At 39.6% G+C, this 23211-nt stretch overlaps 1 protein-coding gene across 1 annotated transcript in view; it reads right to left on the reverse strand.

The window, feature by feature from the left end:
* LOC126247888 (Kazal peptide Pr13a-like) overlaps window positions 1–23211 on the reverse strand; it is a 55554-nt gene that overhangs the window by 8881 nt on the left and 23462 nt on the right. Inside the window, exon 2 of the mRNA XM_049948517.1 lies at window positions 14794–14964. Coding sequence (XP_049804474.1) covers window positions 14794–14964 — 171 coding nt within the window. The remainder of the gene's footprint in view (window positions 1–14793; window positions 14965–23211) is intronic.

Below are 23211 nucleotides of genomic sequence, written 5' to 3' on the forward strand. Positions count from 1 at the left end.
GAGTCCAGCCTAGACATTCGTGTAGGAACTTTTTCAGAAAATTAGGGATACTGACAACTACATGCCAATATATCTACTCCCTGTTATGTTTCATTGGTAAAAATGGACAATCGTACAAAACCAATGATTCATACCATACCCACAATACCAGGAGAAAGATGGACCTCCCTTATGAATCAAAAAACCTTACTATTGTACAAAAAGGAGTCCATTACATGAGCTGCAAGGTGTTCAATGCTCTCCCACCATCACTGAAATTACTTATCCATGAGCTTCCGAAATTTACACAACAGCTCAAACAGTATTTATTAGATAATTCCTTCTATTCAGTAGAAGAATATTTCAGTAGAGTTAACTGTAATTGATTTTTTCATTTACTAATTTGATGTGCTATTGTGCATTACGATACTCACAATCACTGTTAACATTACTGTGTCTTTCATTTAGCTATTAAGATCTACCATTTTTTTAATGTAATTTTTTCTATACCTATTAATGTGTATTTTATCTTATACCAGATATCCTCTTGCAAGAGGTACTTCTATGTATTCCTTTTGTATTATTTGTAATAATTCTGACACGTCCTACATCCATGCGAATGCCTCACAGTATTGGATTTATGGGATATAAATAAATAAATAAATAAATAAAGTCAAGAGCAACTTAGAAGCAAGGAATGAAGACAAGGATGTTACAATTAATGTCAAAAGCAAAATTTGAAGAAACCATCATGTTACTGTGAAGATTTTGCCCATGAGTCATGACTGCTGCTTCTTGTGGGACACCAAGAAATTACAAAGAAGCAATGCGGTCAAAAATTTCCGAAGAAACGGAAAAATATGGAGGAAGAAATGAACTCTCTGAAGAAAAATAACACATAGTAATTAATCTATATATCTAAAACAAATAAGCTGATTGAAAAATGATGGATTTTTGCTACAGTAACATTCTGACAAAAGGATTACCATTTACAAAATTACAGGTGATGAAGGAACCAGCTGGTATTATCTACTTAAAGATATTCATCTAATGATTTTTCTGACGTTTCGCCAGCACGAGTGGCTGGCATTGTCAAAGCTTCACCCTCCATTGCCGGTGGTGAACTGGAGCCGAGCTCGCGGGCGCAGACTATATGTACCTGGCGCGCCAACGTCCGAGGGCTTCTCCGCGGTCATTTCCGGTGCGGTTCTCCTCTTGCTACCTGCGACGGTCGTTCGCTGCAGTACGGGAAGCCAGGATCCGTTGACCTTAAGGCTTTCCTCTTTCTTGTTCAAACTGTTCGCGTGTTTTTGTATTTCTACAGCTTCTCTGAACAAGCGCGTGTGATAGTGGTTCTCTACAGCCAGAACTTCCGTGTCGGCGAATTTTATTACGTGGTCGGTCTCATTCAGTGCGTGTTCTGCCATGGCCGATTTCTCCACCTGCCCCAACCTGCAATGTCGCTTATGCTCCTTGATCCTGGTGTTAATGGATCGTCCAGTCATCCCGACATAAACTTTTCCGCATGTGCATGGTATGCGGTATATTCCCGACATTGAAAGTGGGTCTCTTTTCTCCTTCGCCGATCTAAGACACTCTTTGATCTTCCTTGTCGGTTTGAAGATCGTCTTTACGCCATGTTTGCGCAATATACGGCCGATTCTGTCCGTCACTCTGGGAATGTATGGCAGAAAGGCCGTACCCGACATTTCTTTTTCTGGTTCCTTACTTCGCCGAGTGTTTGGCTCAGTTACACTTCTAATATAATTTGTGGAGTACCCATTGCTCCTCAGGACTGTTTCCAGGTGTTGCATTTCTCGTTTGAGGTGTTGCGGCTCACATATTCGTCCTGCTCTCGTTACGAGCGTACTAATCATGCCCCTTTTCTGGCTCGGGTGGTGGTTTGACAGTTTGTGCAGGTATCGGTCCGTGTGAGTCGGTTTTCGATACACGCTGTGTCCCAGGTTTTCGCCGTCCCTTGTGACCAGCACATCTAGAAATGGCAGTTTCTTGTCCTTTTCTACTTCCATGGTAAATGTTATGTTGGCATGGAGGCTGTTCAAATGTCTTAGGAAGTCACCGAGCTGTTCTTCACCATGGCTCCACACCACGAAAGTATCATCGACGTACCTGTACCACACCTTAGGTTTGCAAGTGGCCGAGTCCAGTGCCTGTGCTTCGAATTGTTCCATGAAGAAGTTGGCCACCACTGGACTGAGAGGACTACCCATGGCGACGCCTTCCAGCTGTTCGTAGAAGTCGCCATTCCACGTGAAATAGTTCGTGGTGAGACATGCATGCAAGAGCTTTCTGATGTCTAGCGGGAAAATGGAACCGATGTGCTCCAGAGCGTCACTGAGTGGCACTTTCGTAAATAACGAAACAACATCAAAGCTGACCAGGATGTCGTTTGGTGCAAGTTTCAGTTTCTTCAGCTTCTCAATGAAATGTCCTGAGTCCTTAATGTATGTGTCGGTCTTCCCCACGTGTGGTTGGAGCAGAGAGGCCAAGTGTTTTGCCAGCTTATATGTCGGTGATCCAGGAGCGCTAACGATCGGTCTCAGTGGAACGTTGTTCTTATGGATCTTGGGTAATCCATACAGCCGAGGTGGTAGGGCTTCTGTGTTGCGCAGGTTTCTCTGTATGTCCGCCGGCAGAGAAGACGCCTTGATCAATCGATTCGTATTCCGTGTGATCCGACGACGTACCGAAAACTAAGCGCAGATCCGACCCAACGTATCACACGGAATACGAATCGATTAATCAAGGCGTCTTCTCTGCCGGCGGACATACAGAGAAACCTGCGCAACACAGAAGCCCTACCACCTCGGCTGTATGGATTACCCAAGATCCATAAGAACAACGTTCCACTGAGACCGATCGTTAGCGCTCCTGGATCACCGACACATAAACTGGCAAAACACTTGGCCTCTCTGCTCCAGCCACACGTGGGGAAGACCGACACATACATTAAGGACTCAGGACATTTCATTGAGAAGCTGAAGAAACTGAAACTTGCATCCTGGTCAGCCTTGATGTTGTTTCGTTATTTACGAAAGTGCCACTCAGTGACGCTTTGGAGCACATCGGTTCCATTTTCCCGCTAGACATCAGAAAGCTCTTCCATGCATGTCTCACCACGAGCTATTTCACGTGGAATGGCGACTTCTACGAACAGCTGGAAGGCGTCGCCATGGGTAGTCCTCTCAGTCCAGTGGTGGCCAACTTCTTCATGGAACAATTCGAAGCACAGGCACTGGACTCGGCCACTTGCAAACCTAAGGTGTGGTACAGGTACGTCGATGATACTTTCGTGGTGTGGAGCCATGGTGAAGAACAGCTCGGTGACTTCCTAAGACACTTGAACAGCCTCCATGCCAACATAACATTTACCATGGAAGTAGAAAAGGACAAGAAACTGCCATTTCTAGATGTGCTGGTCACAAGGGACGGCGAAAACCTGGGACACAGCGTGTATCGAAAACCGACTCACACGGACCGATACCTTTTAACAGACCTCTTCCTTAGATTTCCACAGTTCTTTGAGTTGTCCTACTCCTTTGTCCACATGGTGACTTCAGGCACTACAGGAGATTCAAATTTATAGTCCGAGGTCGTTAACAAGTACGAACAGTTTGGTACTTAACTCATATCGATGGCTGCGTTGTTGTCTTCGTGAAGTCTAGAGGTGATTCCACTGCGATGTTCCCGCGGTTTTTCTTTGTGTTTGGATGAGACTAACTGGTTTGTAGGGCGACGTGGTATTTTGATTTTTAGAGAGCAAACGTTACATTAGTTTTGCACATCAGTATTTAATTCATTTATTCACATTTAACACTTCTACAAAAATATCAAATACGACATTGTTTTACACCACATCTGTATCATCACCTTCTCCAGCCCACGCTTCCTATCAAAAGCTACTCAACCACCTCTGCCAAAGATCGACCTCCTTTCCGCATGACCAAAGATAACTGTCTTTTAGTTGTTAAACTCGCAGTCAAAGGCTATATTTACATAAAACGTTACACGTAAAGAAATTACTGACATACACGATCTTACGTTCTGTTATAATACCCCCCCCCCCACACAAGTCCGTGCATGGCATGCATGGGATTGTGTGTCACTATGGAATAAAATATATCTAATACACACATCATAATAAAATTTCCCGTTCCGAAAGTCAGTAATAAAATTGGTTTCCCAAGTGATCTTAGTTATATATATATATATATACACTTTCCATGATATACAATTTGAAAGTTACATTGGCTGTATTGAGCAATAAGTGTAATGAGCTAATAACTAACAATAAAATATGGCACCTTATATTTAATTGATCATGGTAGCTGCAGAGCCGTGTTAAGAGGGGTACATAATTATATAGTATATGCATAAACTCAAGTTTACTTCAATACTGACTTAATGCATCTTAGTTAACCTCATTCTTCTGATTGTCAGTGGTTTCTTTAGAATATATTAAGTGAACTGTGGAATGCAGACATCTCTCACAATCTTTTAATATAAGTGCTTCAATCAAATCTTATGGCATGGCTTGTGCCCAAAATAACCATTAAATCTAAAGAAATTATTATTCTAAAATAAACAGGTTCTTTTAACCACATACATAAAATAGGCATAGTTCAAAATATAGTAATACTTATACACAATGTTAAATGGTTGTCTCTTAGGGAAAATTCATGTATACATGATGAATGGAATCACATGGTGAATCCAGTGCAAATTCAATTATGTGTGATCAGCACTGTATTTTCAGAGTCAGATTGGTTTACATATTTATGATTTAATGTTTCCTTTATAATGAGATAGCTGAGACGTTCCATATGATTGCGACTATAATTGCAGTATCCTCACATTGTACATCTATTTCAGCTTTATAGGTCAAATTATGACAAACTCTACACTTAAATTGTGTAAGATTGTTAGTATTTATACCTTAATTTTACATCATTATTAAGCAGTGTTTCATTTTTATTTACTCTCCTGTGCTCAACTAGCATATTGCCATGAATAGAAATTATTCCAAATTGTGTAACAGGGTATGGGATAAATTCCTAACAGCTCTTCATTCACTTTAACATTAAATTATCTAAACTATTACAAAATATTCTCCCACAATATAAACTTCAAAATTAGCATCACATAACCTTCAATCCATCACAAGTGTTTCAAAAGTAATACACCAACATCTGTTTCCATAATGCTCTAAACCTCAACACATTCTTAATTTGGATGATTAAATTTCATGACTACCCACTATATTTTTAGCACACTATAACATACCTGGTCTTTCAAAGTACACTCTCATAATCTGACAAGCACCTCCAGTTTGCTTTATCCATTAAGTAATGTTCCATCTGACATAGCTTAGAAATGACAAGGTTTTGTCTTCTTATACACAATCACTATTCATATCTTATTGCTTTAAAAGTGTCCACATCATTAACTTTGGTTTATGGTAAGAGACATTACTATGACACTGTAGAATGGTTCCTAGTCCGACACACTGATCTCGTGCCAAATTTAATGAATGGGTATACTAGAGAACAAAGAGAAATTAATACAGACATAATTCACATTAACACAAAATGTACTTCATACTTTTAGCTGACATAGTCCCACACTTTGGCATGAAGTTTTCCTTGAATGATAAAACAATAAAGTGATGTAGTTGGGCCAGTCAACTAGTTCTTTCTTTACTTATTAATGACTATTTTATGGGTCATGTTTGTAGAGTTTTAACTCTGTAACATTGCGCAGTCCAAATAACTTCTTGGATTTTGGGTAGATTAGCCTATAGGCATTAGGGTGTGGGTTTTCCTTGATTTCAAAGGGGCCTATATAGATGTCAAAAAATTTCTTTATTTCAGAACTCATCAATTTAGATTTTTCCTGTGTTTTTACTAAAACCAGATCTCCTGTCCTGAACTGTACTCCTTTACTTCTTGCATCATGTCTCCGTTTTCTTACCTCTCCTTGTCTTTTCATAGTATTCCTAACAGCTGTCTCTCTTTCCTGGGGTGTCATAGTTTGACAAGGTGGGAAATCAACATTCTCAGAGATCAAATTTGCAGGTCGTCTATTAAACATTACTTCGTAAGGTGAAAAACCAGTGGATGAATGCTGTAGGCTGTTCATTATATCCTCAAAGTCAGTAACATTTTCAATCCAATTAACATGATTTTTACTACAGTATGTTCTGCAGAGCCTTCCAATTTCCCTCATGTACCTTTCTGCTGGGTTACTTGATGGGTGACAAACTGAAATCAAAATATGTTTTATTCCTGTATCTTCAATAAAATTTTTCCATAATTTAGATGTAAACTGTGACCCATTATCAGACATGATGGCCTGGGGTATACCAACATTTGTGAAATAATGATTCGTCAGCTTGATGATAATTTGTTTACTGGTTGCTCTCTTTAATGTATACAATTTTATAAATTTAGAGAAAACGTCAACTATAACGAAGATGTAACTATACCCTCCCCTTGACCTTGGTAGTGGTCCATATAGATCAATAGCTGTCAATTCAAGGTTTTTATTTGGTAAAATGTTTTGCATCAATCCTTTAGATGTTTGGTTGCTCACTTTTACTCTCTGACAACGATCACAGGTTTCAAGTTTTTTCTTCACTCTCCTACTGATATTATAGAAGTATACATTTTCCTGTATCTTCTGTATACATTTTGTTGCCCCGCAGTGTCCGAAGCTTTCATGTATGTAACTGATTAACGTGTCAATACATTGCTCAGGCCAACATAGTTTCCAATTGTCTAAGTCAGGTCTAGGTCTCCTAAACAAAATCCCTTTTTGTACTTTATAATACTGATCTACCTTTTCTCCTCCCTTTTTCCCTATATAACTTTTAACCAACTTCCAATTTTCATCATGGTTTTGGTTTCTACGAATATCATTACAGATTTTCAGTATTTCAGCTTCATCTTTTACACCCTTTAAGTACATAAGTTTGAACTCTTTCTCCTCTTTTCCACAAGTATTTTCAACATCTGCACCTACTGGTAGTCTGGAGAGGGCATCTGCAATGACATTGTGTTTACCCTGAATAAATTTGATCTCATAGTCAAACTGTTGAAGGAATAAAACCCACCTTGTTATACGGTCATGATAGAGTCTGCACTCCTGAATGTACGATAGAGCTTTATGGTCAGAGAAAACAATTACCTTGTGCCCTAAAAGATAACTTTTAAACTTATTAAATGCCCAGTGGATGGCAAGTAGTTCCTTCTCTGTGACCGTATATGATTTTTCATACTTTTGTAAAACCCGGCTAGCAAAAGCAATAGAATGGTGTTCTAATTTTCCTTCTACTTCTATGTTTTGAAACAAGTGTGCCCCTAAACCTGTCTCACTACTATCTGTCATTATACAGAATGGTAACGACATAACAGGTCTATACAACATTTGACTTTGGGACAGTTGTTGTTTTATTTCCACGAATGCATCCTGACATTCTTGTGTCCAATCCCAAACAGTATTCTTTTTTAGTAAGTTACATAAGCAGTTTGCATTTAAAGCTTGGGTACTAAGAAATTTTCTATAGAATCCAGTGAGACCAAAAAAGGACTTCAGTTGTTTTTTGTTCTTGGGGGTAGGGAAGTTTACAATGGCCTCAAGTTTATCCTTATCAGGTAAGATTCCCTTTTCTGAAATATTATGCCCCAAAAATTTCAGTTCATTAACTCCAAAACAACATTTTTCCAATTTTACGGTCATTCTCCCTTCCCTCAATTTTGAACAGACTTGTCTCAGAAGGTTTAGATGATCTTCCCAGGTTTTTCCAGTTACAAGAATGTCATCTACATATACTATTAATTTTGAAGACAATTCATCACCTAATACAAAATCCAGTGCTCTGATAAATTCAGCCACAGATACATTCAATCCAAAAGGGACAACACAATATTGGTAACTTTTGCCACCATACAAAAAGGCAGTATACTTCCTAGAATCAAGATCAAGTGGTATTTGGTGAAAACCAGATGTCAAGTCTAGGCTACTCATAAATTTTACATTATCAAATTTGTGCAGGAGTTCATCCATATTGTCAGGATGGTCATTTTCTCTAATCAAAAACTTATTAAGGTGCCTAGAGTCAAGTACAAGTCTAACCCCACCATTTCTCTTAGACACTACTACTAATGGGTTGTTGTAAGCACTTCTACTTCTTTCTATAATTCCCCAAGTTTCCATTTTTTGGATCTCCCTTTCTACATCTTTTTTCCTGGAGAATGGAATGCCATATGGTTTTAGGAAGAAAGGATGATGATCTCTGAGTTGAAGTCTGCACTGATAGTCTTTTACCTTCCCTGGTCTCTCACTGAATGTATCCTGAAATTCCCATAACACTTCTCTTAACTGATTTTTCTGACTTTCTCTTAGATTTACAGCTTCCTTCAATTTTACTTCGACTAATTCTTCGAAATTTTGTTCATTTATAAGATCAAAGGATGTGTTATCACTTATGACTTGATTATCTACCTCGCTTACAACAGCTTTGATATGGTTGCAAGAATTACTACAGTTAAGGATGTACATTTCTGTTTTCAGAATACTATTTTTCTCAGGTTCAGTAATTATAACAGTCTTATCTTCCCAAGAGAAGCTTACACCTACTTTCAAGACCCAATCCATGCCAAAAATGATATTTTCTTCTAACCTTGGGACCACAAGGCAACCCTGCTCAAATTCCACATTTTCAATTTCAAATGTTAACAATACTTGACTCTTAACTACCTTACTTTGCCTACCAGTGGCACCTCTGATTTTTACCCCTACAACCGGCATTTCTACAAAGTTCTTACCATCTCTAATTTTATCTCTAAATTTTTCTGCTATTGCACATATGGGGCTTCCTGTATCAATAAGACAGTGCCCTTCCCACTGATTTACTCTTATTTTAATGTATGGACAGCCTAATTCCTTTTCATCTGCCTTCCCCTCGGGGACTTCATATAATAAATCTTTTTCAATTTCTTTATAATTTCCATCTACTTCCTCCCTTTCAGTCTTCATCAGGTTTACCTGATTTTCAGATTCTAAGTTATTAGTGTCAAGTTTACACTTTGGCTGCACACAAAATATCTCCCTACTGTTTATGTACCTTTCACTCAGACTCTTTCTTTTACTCTCCCACCAGCGTGGGCATAAAACTCTACTAATTATACTTAGACGATACCAAAACACTTTGCTACTACAACTCTCATTATACTGGTTCCACAGGATTTCTAAGAATTGGCTTCCTTTACTTTCAACAATATCACGCAAATCTAATTCTTTCACAATATTTTCACTTTTGTTATCACCACTTTGATTAACCATGAACTCATCAGGACAGACATGTAGCAATTGATTTTCAGCTGTCACTTCATTATTCTTATCATATTCCTGTGCTTCGTCACCACAGCTATCATCAAGTTCCAACACTTCATTATTTATTTCAATAAAAACATTGTACTCACTCACTGGTTTGCTTACCATACTTTTAACATCAAAAATACTAACATCACTACTATGGTATACTTTACTGCCAGTTTCATCTATTTCTCTCTGTTTTTCACTTTCTATGGTTGATTCTTTTTCCTGTTGCTTAGGTTTATCATCAGCTGATTCACTATTACCTTCTTGTGTGAACAACCCCCCCAATTCTGAACTAAAACATTTATTACCCTCTTCATTATTAGCTTGCTCTCCCCTTTTTGCCCAGCTGTAAAAATCATTTAACATCTCCTCATCCAGAATTGAGTCAGAACTTTGATCTTTCCTATGTTTATTTTGTGGTGGTCTACTCTGCCACATAGCATCCCAAAATTTTTTATCAAAATTTATATAATTCACTTGGTATTCCTGGTTTTTAACCTGTTTGTTAATGGTACAGTTATTTACAGTATTGGGTTTTGTGTGCAAGTTAGTGGTCCTATTATGTTTAAATCTGTTCGCCCCAAAGCTGTGGACCCTCATTGAGGCGGTCCGGAGTTTTCCGGATGTCTACCTCTATTGTCACTCCTCCAATTTGTATTCATTCTGTTGTTACCTTCCCATCTGTTGTTCCTAGTTGCACCATTGCTTTCCCAGTTACTCCCTCTCCAATTAGCATTGTACTCTCTTGTTCTATCATATTGGTGTTCATTCCGAAAATCTCTATCGTCCCTTCTAGGGTTCTCCCCACGGTAATCAGAATTCCACCTCCCACTGTAATGGTTTCCGTTACTAAACTGTTGCACATTTCTCTCCATTGCCCTGTCTAATTTGTCTATATATTTTAGAAACTGGTCTAAACAGTCGTCAGGTCCATGCACTAATTCCCACTGTATTCTTTCGGGTAACCTCCTTTTAAGGGCATCAATTTGCGTCATTTCGTCGAAAGGTTTATCTAGATGCACCAATTTCCTAAGTTGATCCCTGCAAAAGTCTTTCATTGAGTGGTTTCTGCCCCTGAAGATAGGCCCATTTAAAAATTCACTTTTTATTCTACCCTGTTCAGTCTCAGACCAAAACTTATTTAAGAAACTCTTCTTAAAATCATCAAACGTTTTCCACTCATCAAAATGTTGGTTTGCCCAAGACAAAGCTTCTCCCTCAAGAAATTTTTTGACAAATTTAATCTTTAGATTATCAGACATGCCAGGGACAAGGTTGTCAGAGTAGTGTTGTAAAAAATCTACAGGGTGTAAATTATCACAAGGAAAACTTTTTACAGGTGAATTACTCCACACACTTCCACCATTCATACATAAATTCCTAGACACAAAATTATCTTGCATTTCAGTGAATCTCTTGTCTATTACACTTAAATTACATGTTACAGACTCTTGTATCTTATTTAATTCAGCATCTAAGGAGTTAACTTTTGATTCTGTATCTAGACTTAATTTGTCTACCCTCTCCTCCACAGTTCTTTGAGCTGCAGTTAACCTTTCAATCTCTTTCCCTTGACTTGAGCTAACTGCGGCTAACTTATTTTCTAAGGTCACAAACTTATTTTCTATAGCTTCAATTTTGGAGTTCACGCCCTTCAAACTTTCTCCTAATTGAAGTTTTAAATTTGAGATCTCTTCTTTCAGTACATCCCCGTTGTTTTTCATTTTTGCTTCCAGCGATTCACTGGATGCATTTATTTTTGATTCTAGGAATTCACTATTTGAGTTCATTGCCCTTGTTAATTCGGACTGCATTTGTCCCATTCTGGCAAAGAGTAAACTTACCCAGTCCTGTTGATCCGGTTTTCTTTCGGTTTGTGAGTCATCTGGATCGTCACTTACACCACACACGTTCGAGTCTAACATTTCTCCAACTTCCTTTTTAATTTCTTCTGATAGCGTCATGATGACACCACGTGTTTGAACACAGTTTTGATGAACAGTTTAAAACAAAGCAGAATTGTGCTTATCTTTTCACACGACGACGTCGATCACAGGTCCACCTCTCCGATAAGCAAGCACTTTGTTGGTTCTCACACTACTTTTTCTGGTCCAGGAAACGTGTACAATGTTATTCACGTTTTACTAATTATAAAGTTTATAATGTTCCGCAAACGAAGCACAATTAGTCCCATCGCGTTTAACTGAAATATCCCGGACGAGCCCCCAAGTTTAACAGACCTCTTCCTTAGATTTCCACAGTTCTTTGAGTTGTCCTACTCCTTTGTCCACATGGTGACTTCAGGCACTACAGGAGATTCAAATTTATAGTCCGAGGTCGTTAACAAGTACGAACAGTTTGGTACTTAACTCATATCGATGGCTGCGTTGTTGTCTTCGTGAAGTCTAGAGGTGATTCCACTGCGATGTTCCCGCGGTTTTTCTTTGTGTTTGGATGAGACTAACTGGTTTGTAGGGCGACGTGGTATTTTGATTTTTAGAGAGCAAACGTTACATTAGTTTTGCACATCAGTATTTAATTCATTTATTCACATTTAACACTTCTACAAAAATATCAAATACGACATTGTTTTACACCACATCTGTATCATCACCTTCTCCAGCCCACGCTTCCTATCAAAAGCTACTCAACCACCTCTGCCAAAGATCGACCTCCTTTCCGCATGACCAAAGATAACTGTCTTTTAGTTGTTAAACTCGCAGTCAAAGGCTATATTTACATAAAACGTTACACGTAAAGAAATTACTGACATACACGATCTTACGTTCTGTTATAACCTGCACAAACTGTCAAACCACCACCCGAGCCAGAAAAGGGGCATGATTAGTACGCTCGTAACGAGAGCAGGACGAATATGTGAGCCGCAACACCTCAAACGAGAAATGCAACACCTGGAAACAGTCCTGAGGAGCAATGGGTACTCCACAAATTATATTAGAAGTGTAACTGAGCCAAACACTCGGCGAAGTAAGGAACCAGAAAAAGAAATGTCGGGTACGGCCTTTCTGCCATACATTCCCAGAGTGACGGACAGAATCGGCCGTATATTGCGCAAACATGGCGTAAAGACGATCTTCAAACCGACAAGGAAGATCAAAGAGTGTCTTAGATCGGCGAAGGAGAAAAGAGACCCACTTTCAATGTCGGGAATATACCGCATACCATGCACATGCGGAAAAGTTTATGTCGGGATGACTGGACGATCCATTAACACCAGGATCAAGGAGCATAAGCGACATTGCAGGTTGGGGCAGGTGGAGAAATCGGCCATGGCAGAACACGCACTGAATGAGACCGACCACGTAATAAAATTCGCCGACACGGAAGTTCTGGCTGTAGAGAACCACTATCACACGCGCTTGTTCAGAGAAGCTGTAGAAATACAAAAACACGCGAACAGTTTGAACAAGAAAGAGGAAAGCCTTAAGGTCAACGGATCCTGGCTTCCCGTACTGCAGCGAACGACCGTCGCAGGTAGCAAGAGGAGAACCGCACCGGAAATGACCGCGGAGAAGCCCTCGGACGTTGGCGCGCCAGGTACATATAGTCTGCGCCCGCGAGCTCGGCTCCAGTTCACCACCGGCAATGGAGGGTGAAGCTTTGACAATGCCAGCCACTCGTGCTGGCGAAACGTCAGAAAAATCATTAGATGAACGTCGGCCGAAGAACCCGAGACAGAAGCCAATAGGCAGTTTGTCAACAAGTGGCCACGAAAGCCTCAACAATTTTGTACTTAAAGATAAATATAAACATTCTGGAAGACTAAGAAGGCTCTTGTGGTTTCAGTGTTATTTTACATATTAATTTCCGACATTGTAGAAATTCTTAGTTAGGTGCACATTAGATGTTTTACAGACTTTTCAGTCATGTACTTTGATGATTTAAAATAATTTTCTTTTTTGGAAAAATGGCCTAAGGAATTTTATCAACAACAATTATGGGAGTTTACCATAGAAAGCTAATATAAAATCACTGTGCATACATTTTAAAAAGTTTAATGCATTTGTCTGAGAAGTGTGTTATGGTCAGCAGAAATAATTAGATGCTAATACTGAAGGTCATTGTTTCCTTCTCAGGTTACGTTAATAAATGAGTGAAGGTGAAACTTATTTCTAGTTATAGATCTACCTCATCACACTTGCAACTTAAAATATATTTTAAAAAAATATAGGATAGATTGTCTGAAGAAACTATCTTGTACAGTCATCTTTATTTTCATGCACAAGTAGTCTTGTACTGGGAATCCTGAATTGGATCACTTGGAAATTATGTGTTGGTAAAACATAAAATCGGTTATGGAAGTTCCAGTGCTAGGGGATTAATTGTATCTGTTTCCCATTTTTCATAGTCAGAGTTGAATTGGACAACAGAATTGAAAGATACATATTAGCAGGATGAGGGAACAGAAAATATATTATCAGCTAAGAATAAGTGTATCACAGTTTCCTCATTGTTTCTTTTTTTCTGCATATAAATTGTCATTAACACACACAAAAATTTGTCAGTACCTGTAACTTTTGGTAATGATATGAAAATTGTTAGAATGCGATTTGTGCCAGCAGACATATAAGTAACTAATACATTTCAACTCAATGCTTTCTGTGGTGAAATAAATATCTACTTCATCCTCCTCAGATCTACTGCCATGAACAGCATCCTGTATTCATCAGTGACACTATCTGAGATGTACTTATGCGTGCATGGTAGCAAAGTAACACATAAATAAGCAGAAAATAGACTGAAAGCATTATTTGGTTACCTTTTTAAAATATTAGATTTGGTTAAATCATAAGCTTATTCACTCATTGTTTTTGATACATCCTGTCAAGAAGGATATCCTAGGGAGATGTCAAATGATGTTCAAAATAACGAATTAACCAAGAGAAGCAGCTGCTAAAAATGGCATTAATAATTAAATAGAGTTTGTCCCCTTGCTGCTATTTTCTTCCATTAATAGTTAAATACCTACAATGAGTAGTTATCATAAAGTAATTTTTACATGTGTCATAAGGACAGATTTTTCTTATCTTCATGTTCACAGATGGATGTCAGTATTGTGTACCTACAAATGTTAGCAAATATGGCTTGAGTGACGGACTGATTACAAATGGAGTTCAAGGAAGATGCTACAGTCCAGATCAGGGTTTTAATATTGTTTTAGAAACACCACCAAAGACAGAAAAAGTAGCAATTTTGTAGTCTGATAATTTTTTCAATCTACTGGGGCTTGCATTTTTGGAAAGAAATGCCATCTATGGTGAAACAAAGTATCTGAAATTGTAAATTTAACTCAGACATAGTTAACCTTGAGAATGAATTGAAAGCATTTAGAAGATGGAAAATCTTGGGAATTAAGTTTCAACATGAATAAATCAGCCTTACTGTACTCACTTTTATTGTTTCTGCAGTTGAAACGCTGCATTTCACAATAATTGATGAAAGCAGATGTGGTACCAGTACCATAAGAGTCCCTTCCACATATGGGTGATACGTATTGTGGACAGTTATAGTCACAGGCACCATTGGCTTCTTTGAGGCAAGCCAGCACAGCCAGAACTGTCACTAAAAAGAAAAGTGATGAACATGTTACTAGAACGTTTTTTAATATCTTAAGATCACTAAATTTACAATGTACAAATTACACAGCAACACGGGATAAGGCGTGCTTAGATAATATTATAGTAAATTTTTCTAGAGATATATATGATGTCAGAATTGCCAGTGGAGCCCTAGCTGATCATGAACCATTGATTTTAACATTCTCCTGTGATCAGTTGCCGAAATCAGACAAATCAGTCAGAATCAAGTCTAATGCCACATGGGTAAGAGGGCAGAAAGATGAATATATTAATTTATTTATTGACAGAATGTCTGATGTTAACTGGGACTTTGTATACAACACACAACCTGAGGAGGGTGCTGGTGAAATGGTGTTTAACAACTTCCTGGAAATACTCATAGAGTTATGGTACTCCTGCTCACCATTAATCATAAGTAGCCCTAAGCATAAACAGAAAAACAAACAGCTAAAATGGTATACCGATGAGCTAGCTCTCACTAAGGAGGAGATGCTCAGACTGTACAGAATATATAAAAATTCTTGTAAACAAGGACCTGAGTTAGATAATACTTCTAATAGAGCTTATCTAAAATGTTAAAAAATCTACAAAGACAAACTGTCCTTGGCCAAAAAACAAGCATGTGAACATTACATTGAAAGTGCTCCCAACAAATGTGAAGCAGCATGGGATATCATCAACCAATATAATTCACAAATCCATACACAAGATGCAATGCTGGTCCCAGAAGAAGTAAATAATTACTTCCTAATTTCCGTGAGTGAGCTGAAAAACAAAATCAAGCAAAATGGCACTTGTGCACTAGATCATCTTGGTGCTGTGCCCCATAGGATGTATACTTTCCACTGGAATGTTGTCACCCCAGAGAATATTGTAATAGCTGTGGCAAGGTTCACCAACTCCAAAAGTATGGACTGTTATTGGTTTTCTAACTATGTAATGAAAAAAATAATACACCTTATCTGTCAACCTCTTTCGTTCATTTTTAATATGTGTTTAGAATCTGGAGTTTTCCCAGATGCGCTCAAAACTGCTAAAGTGATACCAGTCTTTAAAAAGGGAGATAAGCATCTGCCCCAAAACTATCGACTAGTTTCTATTGTCCCAATTTTCTCTAAAGTTTTTGAATATGTAATGTACAGTCAACTAAATAACTATATTGATAAGCATTATCTCCTCTCCAACAGACAGTTTGCATATCAACATGGTAAAAATACCACAACTGCTGTCACTGAAGTTGTTAACCAGGTGTTAACTGCATTCGAAAATAAGGATCTAGTATCAGTCGTACTTTGTGATCTTAGCGAACCCTTCAACTGCATACCATCTAACACCCTACTTGCAAAACTGGAATTTTATGGCATACAAAAACCATCTTTGGATGTAATCGAATCATACTTAAGTAACAGGAGACAGTTTGTATCAATTAAAACTAGATGCACCTCACTGAAGGAAGTCCTGACTGGAGTGCCTCAGGGCTCGGTCCTAGGTCCTTTTCTGTTCATCATTGCAATTAATGACTTACCTTACCATGTAGGAGCAAAATCAATTTTGTGTTATGCAGATGATACAACATTGCTCAATACACACCATGACACAACAGAACTGCATCAGGCAACACAGGAAAAACTAGAACTAGTAATGGATTGGTTTTCTTCTAATGAACTCCTGTGTAATACTGATAAAACACAAGAACTAATTCTGGGTTTAACTACAGCTGTTGAAAGCAAATCAATAAAATTGTTAGGATTCCAAATTGATTCAAAATTAAACTGGGAGGAACACATTAGCCATATCTGCAAGAGAATAGCAAGAGTGTGTTATCTCATCTGGAGACTGACAGATGTAGTCACTGATGAGTATCTAAAGGTGATATATTTTGGCCTCTTTCAGTCACACATTTCCTACAGCATATTGTTATGGGGACATTCTTGCTTTGTCAGTGAAATTCTGAAAATTCAAAAAAAAGTAATCAGAATAATGAGCAAAGTTAAGCCCAAGGAACACTGCCACCCCCTCTTTATCAAGCACATGATATTAACTGTTGTGAATCTGTACATCTACACAGCACTGCTTTGTCAAAAGCAACTTAAATGAGTTCGAGATGAGAGAGAACATACATCCCCACAACACCAGAGGCAAACTGGACTTCGACATACCAAGACACAGACTCACAAAGACTGCAAACTCACACAAAATAATGAGTTTAAAACTCTTCAACAAACTTCCAGCATCTGCTCGGTCACTGACCAGTAATATTTTCAAACGTAAGGTTTATGTCTGGTTACTCAAACACCCATTTTATAAGATAACAGAATATTTTGAAGTAATCATTGACATTAGTATATAAGAATATTCCTAAAAGAAAAGGAATTAAATTGTAAAAACTTTACTGTAAAGTTATTGTTAATTGTATATTTAATGTTCAGACCTATTCCGCTGTAAGTGGTCAATGGTGAATAAACTGAATACTGAATCACAATTGCTTCACAGTGCTAAGAATTCAGCTACTAAATAAATTTTGTTCTGTAATGTGGCAGGAAAACATGATAAATAAATTACCAGTTCATAGTAATACTTTGACTAATACAGCATTTATTTTGGGAATTATTTCTCATTTGTGCAACTTAATTGTGAATAATACTTGATTTACTTTGATAATAACCATTATTTATATAAGAAACCAAAAATTTATCAAAACTATTACAGAATAAAAACTGATACATTATCTGACAAAACACTTAGCTTCAAAATTTACATGTTTATAAAATGTAATAACCATCAAGAATTTATAGCTCATTAGAAAACTTAAGAGGACAGAATACTCACAATACACTTTAAATTTGTCAAACTTCGACATGCATACTCTGCAAGCTACCATATGGTGCTTGGCGGAGGATATTCTGTACCACTACTAGTTATTTCCCTTCCTGTTCCACTCACAGAAACATTGAGGGAAAAATGACTATCCATAGGCACCTGTATGAGCCCTGATTTGCCCCATTAGAGATAAACATGGATAAAATGGTTGAATGCATACTAAAAACACCTGACATAACCTTCTGTACTATTGTTGTATTTTAGCTGAGTTACCCAACACAATACTGAACAGAAACATATTGTAAATTTGGGCATAATACCTAAAAAAATTATACAAAAATAATACTTTGTTTTCCATGGATGGAGATTTAGTAGGGCAACCCGAAAGATTTCAGTTACTAAGACTAAGATAGATTTCAAGCAACCTGTTATAATTCTGCAGGTTTCATTGAGAGCTACATCCACCTGTTTGGCATTAGTTGATTTGTACCAAACAGGACAGGCATACTCTGCCACAGAATAGCATCGTGCCATTGCAGATGTTCGGATTGCTTCAGGTTGACTACCCACACTGTGAACCAGCCAGTTTCTGTAGGAGATTGTTTCTGGAGGAAACTTTTGACTTGTATTTCACGCAGTGCTTTTTGAAAGTGGGAAATCTGTTAAGTGTCACTCCTAAGTATTTTGGAGTCTTGTAGTGTTCAAGTTGGACTCCAGACAATACTATTTTCAACTTGCGAGTGTCTTCCTTGTTTCTCAAATGAAAGGAACACACTTGGGTCTTTGAAGGGTTTGGTTTAAGCTGGTTTGTGTTGCAGTATCTGGATAGATCTTCAAGGGCATTCGTGGAGTTGTTCTCCACTGATTCAGTATCTTTACTCTGGGGGCCTAGAGTGAGGACGTCAACATATAAGAAGCTCCTGGTGTTTGGGGCCATAGGTTGGTAGTTCATGTATATATTAAACAGAATTGCAGCCAAAACACTTTCTTGCGGGAGGCCATTCATCCATAATCTCCATCAACTACGCTGTCCTTGAAAGTCAACAAAGAACCTGCGATTCTGCAGAAGGGAGGCGATGAGTCTGGTTAGATCTAAATCTTTGGTCAGACTGTAGACCTTGACTAGTAGTAGCTGGTGATTGACCGTATCATATGCTGCTGATAAGTCGACAAATGCCACTCCTGTCACCTTCTGAGATTCAAAGCCATCTTCTATAAACTGTGTGAGATATAGAAATTGTACAGTACAGCTTTTACCTGGGCGAAATCCAGATTGCTGAGGTGAAAGCGAGGGGTCAATTGCAGGTGATAGGCGATTTAAACTCAGTCTTTCCAGCAATTTGTTAAGATGACAAAGTAGTGCAACTGGTGTAAAATTCTTTGGATCATTTCCTTCTTCTCCAGGTTCCAGTAAAGAAATCATTCGACTCTTCCGCTGCTTACACAGTTATCGAAAAGTTGGAGATCCATTTCTTTGTATTTAAGCTGAAGTGTTTGTTTTTCTCGGTTCGTTATCATCCAAGCCAGCTGATTTGCCATTTTTACTTTGTTTGATACCCTTCTGTAGTTCTTCCATGCTGAATGATAATGTAAGGTTATCATTCTCCTCTTCCTCTCCTCTTTGCAATCTCAGTTTTCGTGATTTGTGTATTGGCTTCCTGTTAATCAGTAACTGATGTGCTATTTGAGTGGCAGTGATATTATGATGTATAATGGTCTTAGTCGGATCATTGTTTAGGCGTCCCGATAGTCTCCAAGCATTATGGCTGTCTCTTTTCAGATCCAAGTTTTTTTAGTTTTTATCCACTTATCGCTTTTTGTCTCCCATATAGAGGAAATAAGCTTATTCTCTGCTTCCACATTTGCTTCACTGAAAGGGTTTTCATCAAATAAGTAGCTGTATTCCACTAGTAGGATAGCTTGGTCTAAAGTAAGCCTGGGGATATAAGATGTTCTACAGCCGCGAGGGATAGACATTCTCGAATATCACCTTACAGCCGCCGTGAAGGTGTCATAGCATTCGGGCATTAGTTATGTATAAGATACTTCGATGTCCAGTAGTTCCGCAAATCTTGACCAATCAGCCTTCTTAAAATTAAACCTCACCCGAAAAGGTACTTTCTGTGGTCTTAACGGTAGCAAATAACTGACGCGTTATTGGTCTATGCTGCGAGTTGGGTATTGGGGAGCAGACAGATTTTACACACTGTTGGCTGATACTGTTGCTACCAAAGATTAGCTCAGGACTGTAAGCTCGCCTGCACCTGCCGCTGTTAAAAGATCCAGGCAGTTTTGCATCATGGATTAAAGTCAGGTGGCTTGCTTCCGCCCATACTTGTACTGCTGTCCCATTCTAATCTTCATGATCCTAGCCCCAAGCGGTACTATGGCAGTTGAAATTGCCAATCACAACCTGCACATGTTTATTTAGATAACTGGGTGGTTTGTTAACAATGAATTCAGCACCAGGTGGTTTATAAAGCGATGTAATGGTGCAATTAACTGTTTCTAGAGTAAGGATTTCAATGTTGTTTTCCTCCATGAAAGCTGTGGATAAGATCTGGATGAACAAAGGTAGCACTTTCATATTTATCATGAAGTTTTTCGATGGCGAGACGCATTCCGTCTATTTTTGGTCTGCGCGTGTCATAACTTCTGTGTGTCTCCTGTATGCACAGTATATGGCACTGGTGCTAACTGCATAGTTCTCGTAGCGGTTCTTCGTTGGCTGGTGTTATGCCTTCTTTGTTAATACACTCCTGGAAATGGAAAAAAGAACACATTGACACCGGTGTGTCAGACCCACCATACTTGCTCCGGACACTGCGAGAGGGCTGTACAAGCAATGATCACACGCACGGCACAGCGGACACACCAGGAACCGCGGTGTTGGCCGTCGAATGGCGCTAGCTGCGCAGCATTTGTGCACCGCCGCCGTCAGTGTCAGCCAGTTTGCCGTGGCATGCGGAGCTCCATCGCAGTCTTTAACACTGGTAGCATGCCGCGACAGCGTGGACGTGAACCGTATGTGCAGTTGACGGACTTTGAGCGAGGGCGTATAGTGGGCATGCGGGAGGCCGGGTGGACGTACCGCCGAATTGCTCAACACGTGAGGCGTGAGGTCTCCACAGTACATCGATGTTGTCGCCAGTGGTCGGCGGAAGGTGCACGTGCCCGTCGACCTGGGACCGGACCGCAGCGACGCACGGATGCACGCCAAGACCGTAGGATCCTACGCAGTGCCGTAGGGGACCGCACCGCCACTTCCCAGCAAATTCGGGTCACTGTTGCTCCTGGGGTATCGGCGAGGACCATTCGCAACCGTCTCCATGAAGCTGGGCTACGGTCCGGCACACCGTTAGGCCGTCTTCCGCTCACGCCCCAACATCGTGCAGCCCGCCTCCAGTGGTGTCGCGACAGGCGTGAATGGAGGGACGAATGGAGACGTGTCGTCTTCAGCGATGAGAGTCGCTTCTGCCTTGGTGCCAATGATGGTCGTATGCGTGTTTGGCGCCGTGCAGGTGAGCGCCACAATCAGGACTGCATACGACCGAGGCACACAGGGCCAACACCCGGCATCATGGTGTGGGGAGCGATCTCCTACACTGGCCGTACACCACTGGTGACCGTCGAGGGGACACTGAATAGTGCACGGTACATCCAAACCGTCATCGAACCCATCGTTCTACCATTCCTAGACCGGCAAGGGAACTTGCTGTTCCAACAGGACAATGCACGTCCGCATGTATCCCGTGCCACCCAACGTGCTCTAGAAGGTGTAAGTCAACTACCCTGGCCAGCAAGATCTCCGGATCTGTCCCCAATTGAGCGTCGTCTCACGCGGTCTGCACGTCCAGCCCGAACGCTGGTCCAACTGAGGCGCCAGGTGGAAATGGCATGGCAAGCCGTTCCACAGGACTACATCCACCATCTCTACGATCGTCTCCATGGGAGAATAGCAGCCTGCATTGCTGCGAAAGGTGGATATACACTGTACTAGTGCCGACATTGTGCATGCTCTGTTGCCTGTGTCTATGTGCCTGTGGTTCTGTCAGTGTGATCATGTGATGTATCTGACCCCAGGAATGTGTCAATAAAGTTTCCCCTTCCTGGGACAATGAATTCACGGTGTTCTTATTTCAATTTCCAGGAGTGTAGATATAATCGTTAACTGTGGCCCTGAAAAGGGCTCAGGTATATATATGTTTCTGGCATGATAGATAAAACAGAAAACCATATATATAACCAAGAACAAATAAGACGAGTTAGGAGTGGTCTTGGAAAGAAGACTGAGAAAACCGTTGCTTCCTTTAGCGCTTCACACTGCTGTGCTAGTAGCTCCTACCCACAGAGATTGGCATGAACTTAAAGTGAAACCTTACATAGTAACGGTAGTTCATTGGTTGACACACATAGATAGTTGCTTGACATCAATTCTCCAACTGGTTCCAAGAACGTAGCCAGGATTTTGTCAAGGGGGAGGTTCCGATTTGTTAAAGACGATCTTACAAAGACTCATGTTTTTCATTTATTCCGAAAATTTCTAGAAAGAACAATAAACCATTTTATTCGAAATTGATCACGGAGTTTCCACTAAGCGAAAATATAATCTCTTTACTTAGGGGTGCTGTATTTTGGCAAACAACTAGGAAGCGGACATTCTCTTATCTCCTCTCACCATAGAAGGTCAATTTACACTCTTTTTCTTTCAGTCTGGATCTGAGCTGAGGAAGTGACTAGGAATGCACGAACACAATTTTTTTTGGGAAATTGTGATTATCATCGACAGGGCTTTTGGAATAGAGAGATCTCTGTTCGACAGAAAAGTTAGAATAACTTATGGTGGTGAAAATGCGAAGGATCTGGAACTATTCAGCCTTATACTTTTCCAAATTTCCTCATTTAGGTATGTATCTGTCATATCTTGCAATGTAAGAAACATCATTTTCTGCATTAAAGACTATCCCAGCAGACATATGCAGGAGCCTAAATGAGGAGCATTTGGAGCATTATTTATTTATTATATGGCTTTTAGTGCTGCGAGTCTCCGAAGAAATGCCTGACTCGCCTTCAATGCAGCTCTTTGCGTTTAAGCAGTGGGCCTGGATCTTGAAGGGAATTGGAATCCGTTAAGAAAGAAAGGCGTGCGGGAGGAATTGGCTGTGGCTTACAATAAGGGATCAACCTCGGTATCTAGCTTATCTGAAAATGGGGTACCACCGAAAATCATTTTGAAGGTTGCCGACGGATGGACTCAAACCATCTCGCCTCCCGAATCCAGGGATTGCTAGCTCAGCGGCTCAAGACACAGAGCTACCCGAAGTCGGTGGAGAATTTGGAAAAACTGGTTGTTGTACACAGCTTTAAAATAAGATAAGATACAATGCATTACAACGAATTCCGAGATTGC

The sequence above is a fragment of the Schistocerca nitens genome, chromosome 1, assembly GCF_023898315.1.
Source record: "Schistocerca nitens isolate TAMUIC-IGC-003100 chromosome 1, iqSchNite1.1, whole genome shotgun sequence".
Classification (NCBI taxonomy): domain Eukaryota; kingdom Metazoa; phylum Arthropoda; class Insecta; order Orthoptera; family Acrididae; genus Schistocerca; species Schistocerca nitens.